Raw genomic sequence first — 25,630 nt, forward strand, 5'->3', positions numbered from 1 at the left:
TCAGCTTGTCTGCATGCATTACAATTTTGCTATTTATCCACAGTAAAATTAGTCATCCTGTTTGGAAGCACTCATCCATGCAATCCCAGCGTGTCACAGTGCTGCATCAAACTAACCTCATATGAACCACTTAACCTTACCTGCTTACTGAACAGGAGCAAAGAGCAGAGGAGTGTACCTTCCCATAACAATATTACTCTCCTAAAATTTCTTCTAGCTAGGTGTCTGCCCAAGTAATCCAGCAATGAATCTGTCAACGTCTCTCCCGGTGGACACCCAACCATTCATGTTTATAACTTATTCTTCTATTTTTTTTTTCCTTCTCATATTGTTGAACATGAAAGCGTCAGGCACCTACTCAACTTTGCGTATTCTGATACTTGGTTGCTCTGGAAGAGTGCCTTCCCTCTATTTAGCTACGATACAATACTAGATATGCTACTCCTGGCAACTCAATTCCATTTTAATCATGAATTAATTCCTCTGGATTTGAACAAGATGCAAGATCACCGAGTGGGAATTAAAAGCACCTGGCATCTAACAGGAGCATTCTCTTTACAATCTGTGTAGTCTGAATATCTGTACCACGCAACACTATATTTAAGGCATTGCGAAGGCATCAGTATACTCATCACGAAATGACAGAGTAAGTTGGCAGAAAGTACTGCAGTGGACAAAAAGTGATCTCATTTCTACAGCAGCCCTCCATTTTGACAGAAAAGTGAAACATTCAGATCAATGAAATTATACTCTGTGAGCAGACCCATACTCCTCCCGTTTGACATCCCCCCCACCCCAAACACACAATGTCTCCGGAGCAACTTTGCCACCTTCTGATCGCTCCACCTAAGAGCCAGTGAGCATCCCTGTGGTGCAGCTCCGGGTAAGTTAAAAAAAAAAAAAAAAAAAAAAAGCAGCACAGTAAATAGCACTTTACTGCGTGTCTTGTGGAGGCAAGATTAAGACACATCTTGCATGTGTCAGGCACAGTATCGGCTCTTGAATCACAGTAAATGACAGGGCTAAAACCCTAGCATCCTTCAAGAACTACTGATGTTTCTACTGTGTACTTCAGGATATCAGCAGAATCAATCCCGTCATTTACTCCCAGCAGCCCTGAGCAGACTCTTCTGACATGCAGTGCTCCATCACAAGATTACTATGCCTGATATAATACAGTAAAGGAAGGCAGATGAAGCTGACTGACAAACAAACAGTTTAGCTGACTACATGAAAAGTATACACAGCTACTACGCATTACTACAAAAGCTTATGAAGAGGGCTGTATGCAGACCGTTTCGATTCAAATATTTGTTTTAAGAAAATTATTTAAATTCATGCCACTTTTACCCTTTTTTTCCTACTTAAATTTAATACGAATGAAAGAAGAAGGTCCAACAGGATGTCCATTTTTACACATAGATGCCATCTGGGAGGAAATACTCATCTTGCATAAATCTGCTGCTTTAGTGCAACCTACCTTTCACTATTAACTCCGCATAATTCGAAACTCCAGATCCACCATCTGAACGGATGACACATCGGTACTTGCTGATACTGCGTTGAGAGGTGTCAGCCACGCTGACAGTAGCAGAAAAACGTCTATGGTTGACCACTCGAGTGACCATTAATGCTGTGTCCCTCCCATTCCACTGCTGTAAAGGCAGACAAAAATAACGCAAGTTATGAAGACACACAGATCATGCATCCATGTGCAATTCATTCTTTGTTCTGCTACTTAACATTGTTCAGACCCTCGCGTTCACGTCACTAGGTTAGATATTATACAAGCACAATTTTTCAAGAAAAGACTGCTATAGCCACACCCCTGAAAAATTTACAGGGTTGCATGCACTAGGGCTTAAATATTCTTACACATACATGTAAGTTTTCACATCTACTTAATTTTTGAAACATATTTAGGCATTTGATGTGTTATATATCCTGAAAAGGCTGGAGAGTGACAGTTCAGACTATGCAATTGTACACAGTATATTTAGAGGCGTGGTGAGGATATGAAAATGAATGGATTTTGTACACCTAGGAAAACACTACAAGTGAACAGATTTTATAAATTTGGCATTTTCCGATGTCAAACTTCAATTTTGGACCAATCTAAATAAATTGGTTGGATAAGCAGACATCCTTATATGTCTAACATTCCTCAATAAACCTCTCTACCTATGCCAGACTACATTTTCCCAACTGGAAACGGCACAGCTGAAGAATTAGCTAGTTCTCCACAGCATAAACACCTGAACTTGCTCAGTTGGCCTAGTTTATTAGGATTTTCAAAGGAAAACACACTGCTGTTTTGCCAATTTCCAGTAATCAGTTTTTGGGGGTGTTTCCAAGGCCATTTTCATTAAATGTTTCAATTTTGGAGAATGGAAAACAAGTTTCCACTAGCAACAATAACGATTTCCTCCCAAACCCCTGCTTCTCACAGGAAAAGGTTCATACTGCTTCAGGTCAGAAGTGTTTTTACACACATCTAGTCATAACTGTGGAAAGATTTCACTGAAAGAACTCAAAAAAGATAAAGAATAAGCCAAAAATATATCTCAGTGGATGCTAAAAGTACACCATAGGTTAATAAATGCCAGATAAAAATGTAATTTTTTAGGAGAACAGCTGTGATTAGAGTACAATTAAAGTGACTGTCAAGTCATTTTTACATGATGCTGCCTACATTTCCCACCAAATCAAGCCTTTTTCTCAATACTAATTTTCATTTTTATGATTAGGTAAACTGACTCCTCCCCTAGTATTTAAACTAGATTTGAAATTGGTATTCTTAAAGTTTATTAAAACATCTGAAGTCAATAAAAAAGTTTGAGAAAATCTGTTAATTATTTGACTACAAATGCCATAGCCATCATGACAAAGGCCATTCTTGTCTGCCTCAGATGTTACAACTGTGGGGTGGTCAGGCCCTCAGTCCCATCAGCCCAAGCTGAGAATAAAAACTGTGGACTGTCTTAAGCATTTTGAAAGTTCACGTTGGCCCTATGTACATGCACAGTACAGACAGCAAGAGGATCCTCTTGTTTGGGATGTTAGGTGTTTAATGGCACAGAAGTTTAGAAGCAGCAGAGAGCTCTACTCTTTTAAAAGCTTCTAGAAGAGTTCTACGTATAGAGCATGGTAACGTTGGGACTCCACATTTCTTGAGCAGTTCAAAGGCCAGAAGAAATAATTTTGTCCTTCACTGGGAAACACGTGCTCCACATCTTCAGTTTGATATATGTTCCATTTCTAACTCTAGAACTGAAAATGAGTTCTTAATACTTTCAAGACCAACCAGTAGGGTGAAAATATAGATGTTAAGAGAGGGAATGTTTTGGTCTTCTAGTGGGCGACTAAAAGAAACAATCTGCTACCAATGCAGCCAAGGGAAACCGGTAGGAAGAAAAACATTGGGTACAAATTGGTTTTGCCTGTTTTCACCACCCAGGTAGTTATCTCAGACCTTAGAGTAGGTTTCCTTCTTAACGTATTGCCACTGACTCTGGGCTGAGGACATTTTTCGAGGGTGAGAGGAAAGAAGATGGCATAATTAAGCACAAGTGAAGAACTATTCTACTTTTTCTGTCTCTTCTGCTTTATGACTGAGTGCTTACAGGCGCATGGGCATTTGTTTGAAACCAAAATTTTGCTGTCACTGGCCATTTTTTCCATTTTCTGTATCATCATTCTGTACTTTGTCACCTTAAACTCTCACCTAGAAGCAATTTAAGGCAGTTCTCAAAGGATCTTGATGAAAAGATTTTGTCCCACCACCCAGTCCTTTTCTATCTACTCATTTTATTTGAAACAAGTGGAAAAAACAAACAAACAAAGAAAAAAAACCCACAATAAAACAAAAAACCCAAAACCACTGCAGGCATTACTTTACCTGGAGCCAGAGTTTGTCATGCTGTGACCACTTCCCCCCAGCAATGCACTGGAATGTCGCGTTCTGTCCCACATTAACCTCCACGTTCTGAAGTCGTAGGAAATGAGGTGCTTTTCCTAACAAAAGATGCAAAGTATTGCAAGGGTAGAGCAAGGCAGTAATTGACTGTGTTACACCAACACAGATATAAACACTCAGCAAAGCATTAGGGCCTATCCTTGTCAACGTGATTTTGCAAAATAAAGCTGTCCTTCAGTATTTAACTATTCACTGCAGAGTGAGGTGGACGATGGATTTGACAGAGGATGGCCTAAGCGATCATTCAGAGCTCTGGCACATCTAAAGACAGGCTTAGATCAGATAACAACACAAGTTCATGGCCATCAGCACAGTTTCTTACTGTTTGCTATACAAAGTAATCAAGTAGTTTCTTTTCTTCAGAAAATTGTGTTTCTAAAAAGGTTAAAAAAAATCAAATGGTTCTGCGCTTGTAAGTATGACTGACCCAAACCAAATTTTCACAAGGGTCTTTTTCTCCTTTTTATTTTATTGACTATCAAATACATCCTAGGCCTTTAGAATAATAATGTGTCATTAATATCAAATGAGATATTAAATGAAATATCCATATAACTGACAGCATTGTATCACTGTATTAGTTTGAGATCACTGATATCAGTGTTTTGCTGATACTAAGTTCAGTATTAATTCAATATTAAACCACTGATATTAGAATGCAGACTTTGCATTTGTTCACAAAGGAACTAGATCAGAGAATCTTTTTAACTAAATACTAGACTCATTTACCTCTAAATTAACTCACAAGAAAACAAAAAGGATTACAGAAGTGAATCTGACAATTTTAAATGAAATTAGTTCTTGCTGGCCTTCAGAAAGTTTGTGCACCATTTGAAAACTTTTAGTAGGACACACTGGAGAGCCTTATGAGACTCTAAAGGTCAGTTTTTCAACTTCATCTTTATATTGCCTAATACGATTAGACACTGATGAAATACATAATTTCAGAGAACATACCAACCCATCTTTTTCTATTAAATCAAATAGCTTCAAAAGGATGTGGGCACCTGTGCCTGCGTGTGCATGAAGCACACACTATACTACTATAGATACACGAAGAGGGAACACAAGCCCATGCACTCTGCCAAATGTTTTTATCTAGCTTCTGTATCGCATTCACCACGTGCTCAGTTTGCTGACAGCTCCTGAAAGAGAGTGACTCCGTACCATCGTGCTTTCTGGGGATCAGTAATTTGCGTCAAAGTTTACTGGAAAAGGATCTCTGGGTGACAGTCAGAATGTACTACGTGATGTCTGCAGGCTAATACCAGTAATTTCTGCCTGCAGCGTAAGGTGGGCAGATACAAGCCAGCTCCAAATACGAAGCTGCGTAGCCTGGGTGAGCGCAGTCACACCAACCCCAAACTCCCAGTCCTCAGCTCTGCCCAGCTCCCGCAGCGTTGCGCTGTCCTGTGATTGCAAGTGCTCACGCACACACAGTCAATGAGCTTTTAGCATAATTAAAATTGATACTCACTGCCTTCCTTCACAGGACAAAAAAAAAGCAACACCAGGAAGATTTTTTTTTTCTCCATTACTGTGTCATTAGGGGCATTTCACTGTGTTTTTGCTGATACTTAGGTTTGTCTGCTATACTGTCATCTCTGAAGGTAAAGTAGAAATGAAGAAATAACACCAATAATTTTGGTAACCTCCAGGGTCATCAGGAGCTTCATGGTCCCTGTGTTTTGAGTTCTAACAATTGTAAAATGAATATGAGGGGCAAAGCCTGTACAAGTCAATGGAACACATTCTGGTGACATTTACCCTGGGGGCTGTCATCGCTCAACAACAAAAGCAACACTGGGAATCAGACGGGAGAAGCATTTACAAAGACTGCAGAGACCGTGCAGCTTGTAATGAGTTCTCTATGCTGCAGGTTGCAAACTGATTCAAAACGGAGTAGTTAACTGTTTGAATCATTTCGGTTTTGAGTCACCAAGAATGCACTTAATTTTCAAGAAGGACCTGAATATACTTGGAGAAATTAATTTAAAATCAGTTTAAATACTTGATTAAGCAGGGGTGTAGCACATCATCCTGTCTCTCTTTTTTAAATCCCACAACTTTCTTGCCTAGGCTTTGCCCCATAGTTTGTTCAGCGGCCTCTTTCCCAGTAAAGGGATCAGTCGTCACCCAACATGCTGTGGAACACACACAGACCATTTGGGGGATTTGTTTGGATGCTGCTAGTTATCACCAACATCTGGTTAATACAGATTGTAAGTATTTCTTAATGAAGTAAATGCACCCAAAGGCCTGAGCAATGAGCACATGGTAAATACAAATATAATTTAGTTAAATAGCAATTAACCATACTGCAGTTATCAGAAATGTCCTGTTAAACTTGAGCAGAACCATGTCTGTCACATCGAATGACAGCTATGCTTTGAAATTCTGTACTGCAAGAAAACCAGTTGATTTCACTCCATCAATATGACCCATGATTTCTTTTGTGAGCAGCTGTCACTGACTTACTAAAACTATGAACTAGTGAGAGGGGCTGTTAAAAAAAAAACATTTAGAAGAAACTGTATACTACATATACAATATAGACACACAAAGTCCTCAAGCCACACTGTAGATGCATAGAGAAACCAAACAAGTTCAGACTCAAACATTAAGGCTCAAGGTTTCTTTAAATTGGGGGGAAAAAAAAAATCTAAGCTTATTATTATGGCTGTGATAGAAGAAACACAGCACTAATATTTTTGAACAGTGTAATAAACCTGCATTAGTTTCTGCTCCTGTGCAAGTGTATTGTCTGAATGAGATTTATTTTTCATATCTTTACGGGGGTGCTGAGTAGCTTTAACATTTGTTGAGAGAGAGAAACCTTTGGGATATGTCCTTTACCAAGGAAATACTGAAACAATTTGTTTGTTTCTTCTTTTCTTAAGCTAACCACACAGGATATTATGAGAAGCTTTTTAGATTGTTTTCTACAGCAGCATGATTCAGAAATAATAAAACAATCAGTTTTATATTCTCTCAACAAGAGAGGAAGAGAGACTTCTACAGATGTCCTGATGCTAGCTATAGACTGAGAGCAGATTTGCCTTTTGCAAAACTTGAAAAGGTATGTAATTATGCAAGGCTGATAGTCTTTAGGTGTCTCGGAGGGATACAAGAAGACATTTTAACGCTGACCAGATCAGGCAAATCACTCCTTTAGAGTGCAAAGCCTGGTATATAACACATTGATACAGTTAAAAAAATAAAGAGTGCTCACTGCATGGATGGGCGAGAACTCTGACTTCATCCACAGCTATGTACCCTGGATGTCCTTTCAAAGAGACAGATTCAAATATCACCTGAAACACAAAATAAGAAAAAGTTTTCTTAAAAAGAATACCTACACTCGTCATTTGGCCAGTCACCATATTCTGCTCTTATTCCAATGTCCAAGTCATTCAAGGCATTTCATCATTAATAATGAAGGGATACCAAGGCAATTCAGTACATACATGCATACCAAACTGAAAATCTGTTTGATATGGAAAACAAAAAGTTAGAGCAACATTCATTAGGATTAGAAACAACTATGTGCTTCTTTCGTTTGGAAGAGCAAAAAATACCCTGTGTATTTTGAGACCTATATTCACTTTAAGCACCGGGCCAAGAACAGCATGCGGATATCATTTGACACCTTGTTCTTAGTATGCCTCAGAAAGTTTGAGAATGCTGTACATGAGATAAAATTCTCTTATTGAATCAATAACCCTGCATGGATTCTTCTGGAGAAAACCTTGATTTGGCATGCATGTCGTTGCAGTATTGGAAAGGAAATTACAAGCAACAAATGACCCTGGATTCTAGTCGCTAGACTGTAATAAGATTCTCCCAGATATAATAAAGTTGTTCCTGCCTCTCCCTGGATTGAATTAACATGGTCTGAAAATAAGTATTCTTAAAAACTACATGTAGTATTTCTCTACATTAATAGTACACTAACTAGCACTTTCTATTTTATTTATGTATCTGGATAATGAAAATGTTCCACTAATTTGGGTCTGAATAGACAGATATTCAATTACAGATGAACAAAAAATCTCATTCTTCCCTATGGCTTTGTGATTTTACCTGGAAAACTGCCCTGATCTGAAGTATCCTGTTACTAAAAATATATAGGCTATCTGAAAATTGGAGGTACCCGGGGGGGGGGGGGGACACCCACAAACCCACACACCACAAAAAACAACCCAAACCTAAAAGACCTGATAAAGGCATCATTAAAACTAGGTTAACTACTGCCAAATAAGCTAACTAAAAATTTAGGAGAAAATGGTATTAAATCCAATGCATTTTGCCCAACAATTAAAGGACAGTAGGACATGAGTTGTAGCCTGTGCCCTCATTGCAGTCTACACCTTCCTCAAGGGGGAAGGTGCTGATCTCCTCTCTCTGGCGACCAGCGACAGGACACGAGGAAATGGAATGGAGCTGCAGCAGGGGAAGTCCAGATTGGGAAATTACTTCATTAGGAAAAGGTTCTTCACTGAGAGGGTGGTCGGTCCCTGGAACAGGCTCCCCAAGGAAGCGGTCAAAGCACCAAGCCTGTCAGAGTTCACAGAGCGTCTGGACGATGCTCTTCGTCATATGGTTTAGTTCTAGGTAGTCCTGTGAGGAGCAGGGAGTTGGACTTAACGATCCTTATGGGTCCCTTCCAACTTAAGATATTCTATGATTCTATGAGGAACAAGAAATTTAGAAATGTTGAAGTGCAGTAGAAAAAAGTAAAATGCAGACTGATTATTTAACATCTTGGTAATGCTACCTCTCAAGTTAGTGATTCTCTTCCCAAAGGAATGAAGTGCTACCCTTTACTGTTTAAAAAAAAACCATGAATGGATGGAGGTGTAATGGATGCTGTCCTCTGCATTTGAAAGGGATGTCCCCTGTTTCCTTCCCTCTTACTAAAGTAATGTTCATACTGTTTTAAATTGCTCATTTTTGCATGAGAATACAATAATGTTTTCAAGGACAGAGTTAATTAACATGTTCAGCTGGCACAGTTATTACTGTTAGAGGAGTATTCTCGTGCAGCTACTTGTTTTGTTAGAGAAAGTATTTCAGTAATTTGTAACCTCTAAAATTCATTACTAGAACACAAAGTTAACTACTTGAAGCCAGTTTTCAACACTTATTTTCATTCTAAACAAAAGCTGGTATTCCCAGTCTGTCACTGTTTAGCCTCTTCTTCATCTCCTTCATCAGAAGATTTAATACAATAAAAGATTCAGCTGTCCAGATGCTGATCACTGCGTGCCCCCCCGGCTACCAAAGTAGACCAGTATGTCCTTCCTAAGTACAGAATTGCTGTTAATCATTTTGCTTTGCATTTGGGCTTCCAGAATGTAGTTTCTACTCATGTTTCCATGACTTCCTAAGATCTGCTCTCCCAAATTCAAAACACATCCAAATATGAGATCTTCTGAAATAAGTCCATTAGAAAAAAGACATGATAAAAACAGGTAGAACTCAAAAGTTAACAGGCAAAGATATAAACTAAGAAAAGCTCAGGCGCTAACAATATTTAGAAACAAAGTTCTACTCCAGAGGAGGGTGGACAGAAAACAGGCTGTCCAAGGAGCAATAGGAAGAAGCAAGTCTCTGGAAGACAAAATAATCCAATAAACGTCAACAAGTGTATGGTGTTACCAAGGTTCTTGATAGGCTTTTTAGGGACTGTATAAAATAAGACTATAATACAAGTCCTTAGTATGGAAGTTATAATTTATTTTAGAAATGAAATGTCATTCATGATATAAGTTATGCTTACTACAAAAGACATGTAAGAAAGTACTACAACTCCCTTCAGACTTGAATTAAAGTGCAACATTGCAGCTACAAAATCTGATTTTAGTTTTGCATTTGTGAGAAGCTATAAGTCACAATGAACTAATTCTCAATTTCCTGCAAGCCAACAACTTGGAAAGAAAAGTTCTCCAAGGCATTGGCATTAGCTATTAGTGCGTGGCAAAAGTAAGCACCGATACAGAGAGAACTGTCTTCTGTTAATTACTGACACGTACAGAGTCTTTAAAACAGCACAATATAACTTAAGCTGGTAACAACCGACTCAGCTCCTAAAAACCCCAGGCACACTGGTGCAGAATCCACTGAGAAGAGTGGAGGATTCCTCTCAATTCACACAATATTGTTTTGACAGAGTATTTTATTATCTGTTCTGCTTTACAGTCAGATATTCTTGTTATTTCCCAGTTCAAACTTCCGCATTGTTGTCTTTTACTGTATTTTGCAGCATCTCAGCCCTATCAAAGCGAGAAGGCCAGAAGCACACAGTTTTTCCTGAAAACAGGGGATTGAGACCCAACATGAGGAAAGTGCAGGAATCCATGCTTATGGGACCCGGTTCTGCAAATTTCGCACTACATCCCTCTCATGTCCTTTTAACTTCAGTCAGAAATGTCGTATAATGGTTGAGACATAGGCATTTAACAATGCTTTACATTTAAGGAGCTTCTCAGAAATTAATATAGACGACAAAACGCAAAGCTTTACTCTTAAAAAACATTCTTAAATGCTCCAGAGAACGGAAAATACCAAGTCATTTCATGTTTCCGTACCAATAAACAATCCTACATTTCACTGCTGCTATGTACCACCGACGTCTGTGTTAGCAATGTAGCCTGGCTCATCCGCTGTGGTACAACAGTTTTCTTCAGGCATGGATCAATAACGTTCCTTGCTATACATCAAAAAAACTCTCCCTGGCAGACTCTAGTGCTGCCCTTGGTGCATTCTGGGACGAAGTTCATCCTTATGGCAAGCAGTAATTCAAGATTACACGTATTACCTTTCCCCAAGAACTATTACGGCTTTTTCTCGCTACACTAAAAAACATTTGCAGGCTGGGAATCCAAGTATGAGTAACTCTAGGGTAGACGTTATAAATCTCCACCATCCCCACGTTTATATGTCAGCAGAGTGCTTTTGGATCCAGACGACTCATATGACCCCTGCACAGAACTGTCAGACCTAAAACACGACCTCTGGCACTTGGCTTGGTTACTAGTTTTCCACTAGTCACGTCTCCAAAGCTCAAAGTACTTGTCGAAGCCTCAGACTCCGGGCAGATAGTTTCAGATTTTTTTTTGCCTGACTGAATTTTTGATGCACACTGCAATTCAAGATGGTGCGGTTTCTGTGCATTAAGAGAATAATCCACATTTTGCCTCACGCAGACTTCATTTATTTAGGAAAAATGCTATTTTTTCCCGTGTTACCTGGTGCTTTTGAAATACAGAACATGCTTTCAGGCCTCTTGCGTACAAAGAGTTCTCCAGGCATGCAATTTTGATTTAAAGCTGACAAATAACGCTCTGATGGCACATCCTAGATTGTGAGTGTGAAATGAGACACTCCCTAGGCAACAGTACACCCAAGCTTTTGTCATCCTGTCACCTCTGGGCTCCTTGAGTGAGAAGTGTTACTTTAGGCTGCCAAATAACAATAATTTTGTCTAAAAGTCCTTCATTGTGTGTTCCTCTTCACTTTTGCAAGTTTAAGGTCTTCTTTTTCTCTCTTTTTTTTTTTTCCTTTTTCTTTTTTTTGTAAAAACCTTGGTTAAACGTAGAGGATTACAGACCATCAACAGAGGATGGTTCATAAAATCAGGGACTGATGATAGACCAGTCTCTTAGACCGCCATAATAGTGGGACAGATCTCAAATTTCAAAAGCCACACTTAAGGAATAAGAATACAAATATAAGCAGAAGGAAGCATCACCCACATCCATCAAAAAGTAAAAAAGAAAAGCCTTGCATTTTCTAGGAAGGAACTATTCCTAGGCAGCTACTGCTGGCTTCCAATCTGTTCATTTTTGTGCTGCAGTGAAAAAATCTTGTTTGATTTAAAGGATTTTTCGCTCAGGAAAAGCAAATTTGACCTGCAAAAGGACGTGCAAAAGAAGTAAGTAAGGCTCAGGAAGTCGTCTATTGGTATTTCCAGAGTAGGATCTCTCTTAGTGTGAGACCAGACTGCCTTTTCCAGCTTTTACAAGCACTGATTATCTAGGTGGAAGGTCATTTCTGTTATCTCTGTGGAGCACCTACTATGAAGCAAAATTTTGGTTCGTGACCAGGTTCATGTTAATGCGAATGGAGTATAAGCACTTTCATATGACTTTAGAACTAGTGACAAGTTGTGCACAGCCCTTAAAACACCACTTTCCACGCATTTGCGTCTCTTTATCCCTTTCTCTCACCCTGCATAGTGTGCTCTATGCACTCTGCCGATATCCCCAACTCTTTTTCAGAGGCAGAACATTAAAGCAGTCTACTTCAGCTCAGATTTTATAGACCTCCTACCCAGTTATTAGAAGCAAAAAAGGAAAAAAAGCAGCAAGCTTTTCTACCTGCTGTTTTCTATCCACAGACTATTTGCTGCCTTTTCATAGTTTATTCTATCATAATTTCTATCTCACTCATGTCTTTTATTAGTATCATATGTACATCAGCTTTCCCTGCAAGGTTTACGGTGCAATTACCTCCCAGGCTTTTTTTTTGTCTTGAATATAAAACAAGACAAAAACATGCCTTCAACACCTAACAAGAAGTATGTGAGTCCATTGCGCACCAGCTTACCTAATTAAAACTAAAACAATGACTGCAAAGTTGCCACATGAAGTTTTAAGTGGACAACTAATAAGTAGCTGCAAAATTAATATAACCGAAAAGCAGCTTACGCATTACATTCCTCAACTTTGTGCTTGTTTTAAAAAAAAATAAATCTTCTAACAGAGCAAGTAAAACTATGTTACTAGCAGTGCTAAAAAGAGGAGCAATGGAGGATATGGTGAAGAGTATACTCACATTGATAACAGGGTACGAGATTTTATTAGTAGCTTATGTACTTAGACGCCTCATATGGGCACAGGAAAAGTCCAGATGCAAAGCTGAGTGAACAAATGTTTCTTCTTATGGAACCAACCAAGGGCCAAAAATAGTTCAGGCAAATTTATGTACGGATACGGTTACACATCTAGACACCCCGTTTTATTTACATTTACATAGTGCCATGGAAAGTGCCAATACAAGGCTGTTTATGTGCTAATTTCATGATAAACAAGTGGGTCTTAACTTGCCAATAATTTGACTCCCAGCAGTCTATCCATCACTCCGTGACCTGACAACAACTGAAGAAAAAGGGTGAAGCAGGAAGAAATATGCCAAGATGCCTATATAACCCTCTCGCTATGAAAATGGTATACGTAAACTCGTTCTGATAGGAAAAATTCGGGGGGTAAGGGAGGGAGGGGGAAATTAGATTTTCAGAATGCCTATTGCTAACAATAGCTTAGCTCATACCTAGCCAAACATTCAAAGGAAAAAGAGAGAAAAATATTATAAACTCCTACCTGATAAAAATGTGGCCAAAATGTACTGATGGCAAGTTCTGCTTTCACCCATCCTTCTGTAACAACCCCTGAGACGTTCCATATGGGATTGCCCTGTGGTCCTCCGTTCACCTTCACGTAGACGTTGAGCGAGCCAGGACTCGAACGGTCTCTGCTGGATAAGTAATAGTGGAAGTCGATGCAATGCGTGTCGTTTTCCTTCAGCGTAGGCAACAGCAAGTGAGCTTTCTGCCCAGATGCCCGCCCGGAGCTGTTCACCATCATGAAGGAGCCTATAGAGGAAAGCAAAAACAGAAGAAAGAGTGGTTTTGCTTGGCTTTTTCAATAAAAACATTTCTATTAGCAAAGTCAGTGATTCCCTTAGAAGCCAGGAAACAAAACATTCATGTGAAGAACTAGCTATTTAATGCTAGTTGTTAGGTAACAGAAAGAAAGGATATTAAAATTGCCAGGTATATACACAAACAGATTCAGGGCCAACTAGAACCACTTTAACTAGATAACTTAAAAAATCAAAATAAAACCACAATTTTGCTTTTATTATTTTATAACCTTGTGATAAAACAGTCACTTTAAACAAAAGCACATTCACCCTACAAGCAGCAACGAGGCTCTCCTACCGCATACAGTCCCTCAAAGGCACATTCAATACAAAAACTACAACAATGGACCAAATTCTCAGCTGATGCTTGCCTACATGGCCCCTACCCACTTTGTGCCAATCTGTACCTGTGAACCCTGCATCTTGGCACTATAAACTTTTGAAGGTTGTAATGTGTGAAGAAAAACCCCTATTTTCAGAGCCCAAATGAATTAGGCTTGTTAGCATAACAGCAGCATCTCAACTAGAAACAATACAACAAGGACGATTACTCTTCTAGGAGGGAAGGACACGCTGAATGTAGGGAGGGAAATATATCCTAAAGGCAATTTATGAGTTTGTTAACCTGGAAGCTTGCATCATATTAACCATGGCACTTGATGTTGAACTCGCATTTTGATTCATCAAGCAGTTATTTTACAGCACATTGTGTCTCAACTCATCTCTTCACAGATGCATCAAGGTGACAAATGTTAGCAATAGGGAAAAACATTATGAGAGTTATTTGATTCAATTCTGTTTAAAGGATCTCCTTTATGTGTGTGCAGACACTCACACTCAGAAAAAGCTGAAGAAAATACTAAGACTGGGGGACAAAAAAGCTGTGTGTCAGCAGCCAGGCATGATAATTTTTAATCAAATGCAGCCCTCTTGACACTCTCCATTCTGATGCTGCTGCCAAGGCATGCCACAAATGTATTTCTCTGCTGGCCTCTTGCAGTTCACAGAAGATTGAGTTTGAAAAGCCTTGCCTCACTTCTAACCTATTGACTTTCCCCTATTCCGTGCCATAGCAGTGTGACACTCAGATGAGCCGGATAAACATTTTGATCAATTCTGTGCAGTGAACAGCCATATATTCTAAATTTGTATCAACAGATACCAGCAACTTTCTCCCACAAAAATGTTTTTTTCCCTGTGTTTATATGATATATATGCATTTTGTAAAGGATTGAAAAGCATGGACACAGAAGGAAGTCAAGCTTTCAAAACAAATCACACATTCTAGAGACCTTGTAAAATTCCAGCACAATGCAAGCACAGCTAGGGAAGACGCTGCACTAAGAAATATGAAAATTTATAGGCATGATGCTCTCTGGCAATCCTGTCTTTCATTTTCATATGCTGAAAATCAAAATGGCCCCAAATCAAGAAATTCTGGATTCATAGCAAGGAAACATAAGAGCTGAATCCAAACTTTTCAATTTCTCTCTAATAATCAAAGTCCATTAAGATGGGATCCTGACAAATGCTCACTGTTGATCTAATTCTGCTCCCAGTCAACCACAAAATCCCCTTCTTCACCAAGTACTGTATACATACTATTCTTAAAAATCCACCCAAATAAGCTAAAGTCTTGGGAAACTGAGATTTGGATTCTATTGCTATGACCTAGGATAATTTATTATCAGAAAGCCCAATTGCCAACAGGCTTGAAGAGGCAGCACAGCCCGGCAGTTAAGGCAGCAGGCTGGAAACCTGACAGCCTGGTTTCTAAGACTAATTATGACACTCGCTTCCCTGATCTCAGTCAGTACACATAGTCTGCCTTATCTTCCCTTACAAATAAAGCAAGAATAGTCACAAGAACTACTCTTCTACTGAGAATTTGGGAGGAAAGCCACTGTAAAACTGCTGAGTAACAGTAGTATACTACAGAGGAGAATAGCAGCTGCTGTGAAATGCACTGCCTGCAGCACTTCAATGCCATTTTGAGAAACAGTACAAGATACCACAAAGACAAGTTCTACATTTGCCAGATCTCATCCTTGAGGATGATGGCACAGTCAATTAAAACACTCGGTAAAGAAAAACAGAGCTTCCTGTGCATCCACAAGGTTTTTGACCAAGTGCCTGCTACACCAGGCAGGAACCTAGGAAAACTCATTTTTGCACCGTCTTTGATTAGATCATAGGACACGTCATTTCACGTCGGGGCATCTTTCTCAATTTTTTTTTTTTGATAATACATGGATTCCTACCCTAAAGAACTACTCTGAAGTTGTACTGTGTCTAATACAACATGGTCTTGAACTGCACTGGGGTAGGTAAGTGTTTCAAGGATACAAAAAGTTAGGGAGTATTTCACTTTTACAGATTCATGTATAAAAATAACTAGCTTTCCTCTGGGAGAAAAAACATTGGCTTTTATAAGAAGTTCAAAGCAATAATTACAATTTTATTTTTTGCCACCCACAAAAAAAAATGAATCACAAGCTATTCGCCGTATGACAATGGCCTTTTGTGCAACTGCTGACAATTCTAGAGAGAGCACAGAGCCTGAATCTAGTGACTGACAACATGAGCAAGCAAAATATCCATCCACCAAAAAGCACATAACAATACCTCGTCTTAGTTACTAAAAGAATAGCCTTACAAACAATTGGCATATGCAAGTTTTCATAGCTTCTTATTTATAGCTTATGATTTTTTTTTAATACAGTATGCCTAGAGACACAGGAGAAAACACCATAAAAATGTGTCTCTAATAAAGTCCTGATGTGAGGTATTATTTTATGTGACAGTGGAAAAGATGAGAAATTTCCACTTATAGTGCCATCTCTGTCAGAGAAAAGTACTCACCCTTGTTTAAATCAGTTGTCATCTATTAACTACACCACATTCCTTATCTCTGCAGAGACTCAGTGTGGCAGCTTCCACAACAAACCCTTCCCGCGGCTGGCCAAGGCACGCTGCACGACACCTCAAACCTGGCCAGTGTAGGGGGTGTAGGGAGTTTTGTCGAGGCTATAATTGACATCAGATACAAGAATACGTCGATTTACCAAATTCAGTTGTGAATAAATTATACCCTGTATTCTATAAACTGGCCTCCAAATATACCCATACGTACACGTTTTCATTTTCTCTTTTCACAGCAGGAACGTCAATGGGTATCCTGTCCTCTAGGGCCTTCAAAAGGTTGCTCTGCATGCTCCAATATCAACAGCTGAGATCCCCTGTCCTATTATAAATGTCCATGTCCAATGAGGGAGGTGAGAGATCATGAAAATTGCTCCCAACAGAAAAAAAAAAAAATCAAAACAGCCTTTTAAGGACAAGTATGGCTTTCCTTATCATCCTTAATAAAAATAGACATATTGTGATTCAGAGTCTGACAGCCTTCTTTAGACTGAACACAGAATTGAAGCTGATGGGACTTACTCTCAATTTATAGGCCTATATGTGCAAATAAAAGAGATACAATCTGGTCTGGCACCAACAAACCACTTGTCATACTTTCCACTCATATAAAGAACTAGGGAATGAATTAATATGTCACAAATGGAAATTATTGATCAATGGATGACTGAAAGCCACTTAAATGCCTCCAGGCAAGAACCTGAATAAAACAAAAGGTATCTTGGAGAAACTCTTATTTAGACCATTGCATATCTAATCTTGAAAAATAATAATGGTGGGAAACAAAATCATTTAGCCTCATTGTTCTGTTTACCTCCATCCAGAAAGCTGAAATGTCATAAAGTCAACGCTGAACCTAAAAAAAAAAGAGTTTTGGGCAAAAAATTACCTACGCTGTGTAAAAGCTCTTCTTTATATTTATTGGACACAGAAGTATATGCTTATTAAAGCAGATTGAATATCAGGTCCATTAAATTTAGTGCTCTGATCAATAGGTTAGATTAATTAATATCTTGCTGGTTTTGTCCTGAATAACCAAAAATGAATGTTATGTTCAGATCAGTCAGAAGCAATGAGGATGTGAAGACGGTAAATAAATTCATTTTTAAAAATCCGTTCAAACGACAGGAACATAAAACGACACTCTCTCATAGTTATTAAACATACCACTGAAAATTGGGGAATTAAACCATGAAGTGCTCTCTAGCTGGCCATAAATTTCAATTTTTCCCCTGCTTGGTGCATAATGATGCCTTGATAAGCGTCCTATTATTGATGCATCTGCAACATATATCCTCTTTTTGGAGCTGAAATGCTACTCTCTAGCAGATGGTGGCTATTGTGTTTACACATCAGCACTTTATGATTGCATTTTCTCACGTCTGCAGTAAAAAGAAAGCCGTAATTGAGTTTTTAATGGCTTTGCACATTGTTCATTAAGATTACATGAGTGTGTTCTGACAAATGACAGCTGAAGAAATGAGCCACTGAGAACCCCTCGTGATCACCAGACAGACCTCGGTTGATGCTATTTCACTGTTGGCTTTGAAGAACTATGCTGTTTAAAAGTGAAATTATAGCAACCATTAGAGACTGAATGTAAACTTGAAAAGAAAGCTGTCAAAATGCTCAACTGCAAAACGAGACTTCTAAAACCTTGAAAACCAGAACCAGGTACAGAATGTTCTTGTAAAGAGCAAACTCCTTCCCAAAATAAAGGAATGGGTTTCCCAGCAGCTCCATCAGGTACACGGGTATGTTTTGGACACAGTTTTGCTTATTTCCAAAGAACAACTCTATCTCCAAGAAAGTAAGTCTGACATCTTCTTTGCTAGGGCAGAACAAAGCAACATGGAATAATCTGGGTTGGAAGGGGCCTCAGGCCAAGCTCCTGCTCAAAGCAGGGTCAGCTGTGAGGCCAGATCAGGTTTCTCAGAGCTTTTACCTATGAAGTCTTACAAACTTCCCAGAAGAACTGCCCATCGCCTCTGGGAACCTGCTCCATTCCTTGACAGCCCTCATAGTTTTTCCTTATATTTAGTCCAAAACCTCTCGTTTCAACTTAGACCCTTTGTCTCTCATTCTCCAATCACTTGCTGCAGTAAAGATCCCAACTAGGTATTCCCGATAGCCTCCTGGTACATACCTGGGGGGCACTGCCAGGTCCCCCCACAGCCTTCCCTGCCCCAGGCTGAACAACCCCTGGTAACTCCTCAGCCTCTTCTTACAGGGCAAGTGCTCCAGCCCCACAGACTCAGTGGCCTTTGTTGAACTTGCTCCAGTTCATCACTCTCTCTGATACGACACTCAAAAATGGGTCCAGTATGCTCAATGCAATCCAATGAGTGGCAATGAAAGGGGGAACACTTCCATTTGTCTACTAGCTATGACCCTGTGAAAACAACCCAGGATGCCATTAGCCGCCTCTGCTTTCAGAGCACACCACTGGCTCATGCTCAGCTTGCCATCTGCCAAGATCCTCAGGTCCTATTCAACGGAGCTGTTCCCCACCCAGTTAGTCCCCAGCCTGTCTGCCCAGGTTTTGCTGTATTGGTCCATATCAAATTTCCTCAGCCCATTCTTCTGTGTCTGTACCTCTAAATGGTAGCCTTACCCCAATCGTACTACCTGTTCCCTCTAGTTTGATGCCATCTGCAAACGAGAGCTGCCATCCAAGCTGCTTTGATGCATCTAACTGCAACCACCCATCCAGACCATACCACCCCAACTTGGAGATGTGTGAAGCTCTGTCCTGCCTCTGATACCAGCAGACGCATAGGACTTATTCTTCTGCAGTTCAACTACAGTACCAAGAGAGCTCAGATAACTTTATATTTAATCAAAAATATGGGGGAAATTAAGCTGTTCTCATTGGATACAAAACCAAGATGTTCTAAGAAGGATGCTTATCAAAATAGTAAAACACAGTATTTTCCCCAGTCATTTTAACCTATGTAAGTGAATGCGTCTACACCTTTGCAGTTTTAAATGATACACGAGAAGAAAAGTCTACTACTATGAATCCCCAATACACAAGAAAAAAATGCCACACAGTCTGTGTGGATGAATATCAAAACAAAGGACAGTTCACGGTCAAGGAGAACAAAGTTGTTTAGAACAACATTAATTACGTTGGCAGCTTTACAGGTGTGACTTGTCACCATCCTGTCAGGGTCATCACCTGTATGTCACAGAGCACCAACCGCAGCTCAGACCCCAGGGGGACACCGCTGGCAGCCCCCCCTGCTGAGAGCTTGCTGCTGGTCTTTGCCTCTTATCTGTTCACCTTTGGAGCACCTTGTCTCTTCTACTGCAGCCTCACTTCTTTCAAGGAAGAGTCATCTCAAACATCTTCTGCAAATCCATTCCATTGTTTTTGAAAGTCATTTTAATAAGAAAATCCAGTTTCCTTGCCTTCTTTTTAAAAAAGTATTATTTATTATATTATTATTTAAAAGTATTCCAATAGAGTTGTGAGGTGTGACTTTCCTTTGCAAGAGTGCTTTGACTCTTTCCCATATTTCATTCCCAGTGGACTAGGATTAGGGTCAGAGCCCATTCACTGTCTCATATACTGACCTGAAAGTCCTTCATCACAGGGATTTTTACAGGACAGATCAAGCAAGAGGCACCTATGCCAGCCAGCTAAGCAAGCTGATGCCTTTCCTAGTTAGGTCTCCACATACTATGTTTTTGCATATCTTTTGGTAAAGCACATATTTATAATACTGTCAAGTCAATCTGAATGCCATAGAACAGATACTGAAAAGCAGCTACACTAAGTATGAAAAAATATGTTGAAGGACAATATAAGAAAAAAGTCCGTCTATCTCAACACTTCGTTTCCAGCAGTGACAAAGTGGCCACTTCAAGCAGAACGTAAGAATCAGGGTACTGTGAAGTAGACTTTACCATTTCAAGCTTCTGACAGTCAGCTATATCAAGATTTTTAAAAGTCACAAGCTGCATCTACCGCTTTCATTGATTAAGCACAGACTGATCTTCCTCCCATAATTTTGGTTGAGTCACTCAGGAATAAGACTCTGTCAACAAGCTCTATAGTTTAATTATACATTGCACTGGGGAAAAGAAATAAATACTTCCATGCACTTGCTTTAAGCTACTGCCACTTAATTTGTAGTTCTTATTTTATGAAAAGTTATGATTACCTACCTGCTTCACACTTCCCACATTTTTATATCCCTACTCTTCATACTCGTGTATAACAACTGAACAAGGCTCAGAAATCTCTTCCCCCGACTGATGTACTACAGCAGCAGCATTTGTACAAACTCAAAATTAAACAAGGTCTATCTCGTAGCTGCTATCCAGTTTTCAAGTATTAGGACAAAATCAGACCCATGGGTTTTACTTCTCAAATGTGGGTCATACTGAATTAATCTACTAGTGAAATAAAGAGAGTTTGATTCACGGATAAATATGAATATAAACTGCAAGTTGAGTTCAGTATAATTCATGAGGACAAGTCATTCACTTGGGAAATTGTTGGACAATAGGAAAGTATTTTTTAAAGAGATGGTCGTCTATTTGTGAAGAACTTTTCTCCTGGAAATTAATGTCATGAAAAGAATTATGTTCTTGGGGTTTTTTTGTAAGAAGAATCTTCTCTGGGAACAAGACTGATCCCATATTACTTCAGTGACCACCAATAGTTGCTGTAAATATTTAAAGAAAGTGAAGATTGTGGCATAAATGCTTTATCAATCTTTTCTGAAAGACTAGGTGTGTAACAAAAGCGGGTCTTATTTGCACACTTCCAAATGTCCTTGGGAGGGGCAAAGTCTGCAACTCTTTTGCTTTATATAAAACCAAATAATTATAGGACAATGCTCAGAAATAGGAAACCAGGTTTCCCACAGTTTCATAATTGCAAACTGCAGACTTTTTCACTGATTCCACTGATTGAGCCATAAATGACTGCTGGCATTTTCAGTGGATCCAGACACTGTTACCAGGTGTTACCAAACTACACTCCTTTTACAAATGTTTTCCAAGGTCTGAACAATGGTGATCCAGACAGTGAAAGATGCTAACAACCCAGGAATGGCCTCCAGCCAAATGACAGCTTCCCTTTATTCACTCCTGAAGTAAATGCTGAAGTAAGCGACATCTACTGCAGGGCCTTTACCATCCAAAATGGGAAACAGTAAACTAACCCTGACAGAAGAAACAAGATTAAAATATATCATGGATAACAAAGGGGGGGGAAAAAAAGAAAAGAAAAAAAAAAATCACATTTTAGTGGTTTGCCTCTTTACGTGCTGGTGGATCAGTCAGCAAGCCCTCTTCAGCTACAAAATCCAGATGGCAAGAGATCAAATGACTGACGAAGCCAACAAGGGCCTAATTAGCAGAGAGGGCTTTAAGGTGGATAATGGGATTTCTGCAAGAGGCTGTGAAACAGGGACTCAGGGATTAACCGTTTTGTCAAAAGTTTCAGAACCCCAGTTTTCTTAACAGCAGGCAGACAGTCTCATTAAGAGATGGCATTCAGAGTCCAGAAGCTTTGTGGTCCAGTCTGGGTTATAGCTGTTCCAGCAACATATATCGCGATCCACCCAAAATCTCTTTGCCCATTTTTGTTACTTCTATACGTTGCTTTTTTGTCTTCGTGCATAGGGAAGGACCCTATTCGTTAAAGGGATGTTCTTTTAACTTTACAAGAATATTTAAATCATCAAGTGAAAATAGCTTCTTCCCTGTTCTATTGTTAAAAGCATTCTTCTTATAATGTAACATATAAGTATAGCACTTGGTCACATAATTCTGTGACATTTACCAAGGACAGCCAATGATAGAGATTGACATATTTGCAATATAAAGCTAACATGCAGGATTCAGGTTCTGACTTCGTAATTTCCTCAGTGACAAATGGGGATTTTTTCATTGGCCCGAAGAAAATTAAACTGAAATGTGAAGGCAGAACTCTCATAAAAATAGCAATGAAAAGCAGCACTTGGGAGAGTGATAGTATCCAACACAGTAGAGGCAAGAGAAAATTTTTAAGCACAGGAGGGACTTCTTGCTGTCTCAATTTCTTGCATAGGCATGATCACTGAGCTAGAAATCCTTGCACTGCAAGACAACCGACTGTAACACTACAGAAATGACAAGGCAGAAAGAAAAGAAAAAAAAAAAAAAGCCCTTTCTCTATTGCTAGTTTCTGGCCTCAGCTACAGGCTGGAGTGGTCTCTAATAGCCTGTATTCAATATGGGAACCTGTTAGATTCAGTGTGGAAAATCAGCACGTAAAGGTTAACTCACATCTGTGTAAACACAAACACAGCAGTGATACTTAACTACACCTCAAGATGCCCCAAAAGCTTGTTCTAAACTTTGGATCAGACAGTTCCTGAAAGCTTTGACATTTAATAATTCTAGCCTATAACAGGGACGGCACAGTTTATCACGAAGATTCATGACAAAACTTCTCACTTCAGTGGTGCAAGGTGATGTCCAGTGTTGCCTTCCACCTGCATCTCTAGAGCACAGTCCCTCCCTCCTTATAAATCATCTGAAGAACGTTTGCAACTGATGTTTGCTGGAATAGCATCAGTAGTCATATCACCTTTCCTCTTCACCAACAAACTCAAATTTTGATTTACAAAGCAGAAATCATTGTTCATCAAATCTCAGAAGAGAGCCATTGCTCTACAGTTACAGCCATCTGGCAACCGTTCTGCACATCTCATGCTTATCTCTAGGCTCCACAGTTATCTCTAGAATTTTCTTCCCACATTTCATAAATGTTTCTTTAATGAAAGACCGATTGCCACAGTTGTAAGCCTAGGTTCACTGAGAAAGAAAAAATGATGTGTGCTGTGGAATCAGAAACAATTCTATAAAACTCAACAGTGAAAAACTTTTTAATAGATTCATTGCCAGTATTCAATGTGGCTAAGGTCACTGCTGTAGTATACTACATGAGTGTCCTTATTCCATTATTTATAAATATGGTACAAATTGTTCGGCAGTGCTATTAAAAAAAATAAGGCTCCATTAGCAATGGAGCTATTCCAGTCTATCAGGTAAAGGGATCTTGTAATAATAAACATATCATTCTCTATAAACAATAGACCAGAATTCTCTACAACTTTCATTATGCCTTCTTCGTTACATCTTCATTTTTTAAAACTGATGAAAATGTACACTAAACCCTGGAAACTGAACAGGTTTTGTTGCTTTTTAATTCCAGTAGCCTGACAACTATTTATCCTATCAATCACTATCTTAACACTTCAGTAAAATGGAGGCAATTGATTTAAACACTTAATAAAGTTCAGGTTATTAAATGGGCAAATAAACAAAATAGGGGGAATGGCCATAATTCAACATAATATCTTCATTTAAAGATATTGCAAATCTTGTTCTTAGCACCCAAGAGCTTTATTACAGCTGAGCCTTGAAAGAGAAAGCCCACAGAAATGAGTTGTAGGGACATTAGTAAGCCTCTGTTCAAAGCCTCTCGCAAATGCTGTTCAAGAAGGCTCAAGGATTCAGCAGAATACCGAACACCTTCCTCACCTGATTTAACCTGTGGCATAAACTGCTGCCAAACGCCTCTCTCTCATGGAAATGGCAGCATTCCAGTAAGCAGCCTCTGGATACACCCTCTGGAAAAAACCTCATCAAAATTTTAAGTTCAAGATATACAACTACTTGTGCAATAAGCATGATTTATTAGATGCTAAAGAACCCTCTTAGGACGAAATACTGACAACAAAGGAGTTCAGAGGTAGTGGTCAGTAAAGACTTTTCTGAAAAAGTAATTGCTACTTATTATGCATGCCTGAGCGTTGTTTTCAAATATAGAACTTATTTTAAAAATAAAATTCTGTATCTTGTTAAAACCCAATGGCTAAAAATAAAAATCTCTTCAACCAGGTAAATAGAGATTTAAGGAAAGCATATTTTAGGTTGGTGACTACAGGCAATTAAATAATTAAATCCCTTCATCTCGGCTACTGCAACATCAGCTCTCCTTGGAAGGGGCAGCAAGACAAAAGTCAAAAAGTCTGCCACCTCTCGGTTTCAAGACTGTCAACAGAAACATGCTTTGATGTGCCTAAATATACTTGACATGCACAAAATTAGGATTAAAATTTCTGTTTTCAAAAGCTGTCTTTCTCATGAATGTCTGATATACGTAATGGTCAACAGACACAAAAAATCCCTCTAACAACACATGATTATCCTTATAGATTATCTAATTCTGCATTATCCAGATACAACGAAGACATTAAAACCTGAACAACAGTCCTTTTCCAGGGTACCCTTTGTTCTCTACTTTTATTTTTTGTTGATCTTGTTTTCCAATTCTGGTTTGTCTCTGAACACATTTTGGCACTTTTGCCTAGTTCGCTACATGCATTTTAAAACACGGACACAGACTACAAACTCCATTATGCCTCCTCTCCCTTTCCAAGGATACAACAGATACCTGTTGGATGCAGCCTCATTCGTGAGAGGTAGGTGGATGGATGGCTCAAGGTTCATAATAAGGTTCAATTTAATTTTTTTTAATTTGGCTACTCTAAGGCTACTGAGATGGAAGCACTTGCAGGTGGTTACCCTGGTGTCCCTCAAGGTTCTCAGGCACTAGGCTGCTGTGTCTAATGCTTTGCATCACCCAAAGCCTACTGCGTGTCTCCAGTGCCTCATGAGATCATCAGCTGAGACAGCTGTGTCTGTAGCTTCCTGTTCTTGATAAGTTAATAAACCATGCTTATCTTCTTGCTGTTGTGTTTAATTAAAACTGACATAAAATCTAAATTGCTGGGCCAGTTGGACCCTAAAGGTTGAACCAATGAGGACTTTCTGAAAGACACTCTAGAATTGCCTTTGGCGTCAGCAAGACAGCTGCCAGAGTATTTTGGTGAAAATATTACTTTACTAGGAAGTACTGAACTCCATGTAGTTTATACATACTTATTTTCAATATATTGGACTCTTTGCTTAATCATTAAAGATAAATAGCTGAATATTTTTTATTACGTAATTTCTAGA

General features: G+C 39.1%; 1 protein-coding gene across 1 annotated transcript in view; it reads right to left on the minus strand.

The window, feature by feature from the left end:
* Window positions 1-25,630, minus strand: part of PTPRT (protein tyrosine phosphatase receptor type T) — a gene marked incomplete at both ends in the record, with an annotated part of 468,324 nt that overhangs the window by 271,141 nt on the left and 171,553 nt on the right. Inside the window, 4 exons of the mRNA XM_082325617.1 lie at window positions 1,481-1,655; window positions 3,899-4,014; window positions 7,209-7,290; window positions 13,360-13,631. Coding sequence (XP_082181743.1) covers window positions 1,481-1,655; window positions 3,899-4,014; window positions 7,209-7,290; window positions 13,360-13,631 — 645 coding nt within the window. The remainder of the gene's footprint in view (window positions 1-1,480; window positions 1,656-3,898; window positions 4,015-7,208; window positions 7,291-13,359; window positions 13,632-25,630) is intronic.

This window comes from Platalea leucorodia, assembly GCF_965183815.1.
Source record: "Platalea leucorodia genome assembly, chromosome: 13".
NCBI classification, from domain to species: Eukaryota; Metazoa; Chordata; class Aves; order Pelecaniformes; family Threskiornithidae; genus Platalea; species Platalea leucorodia.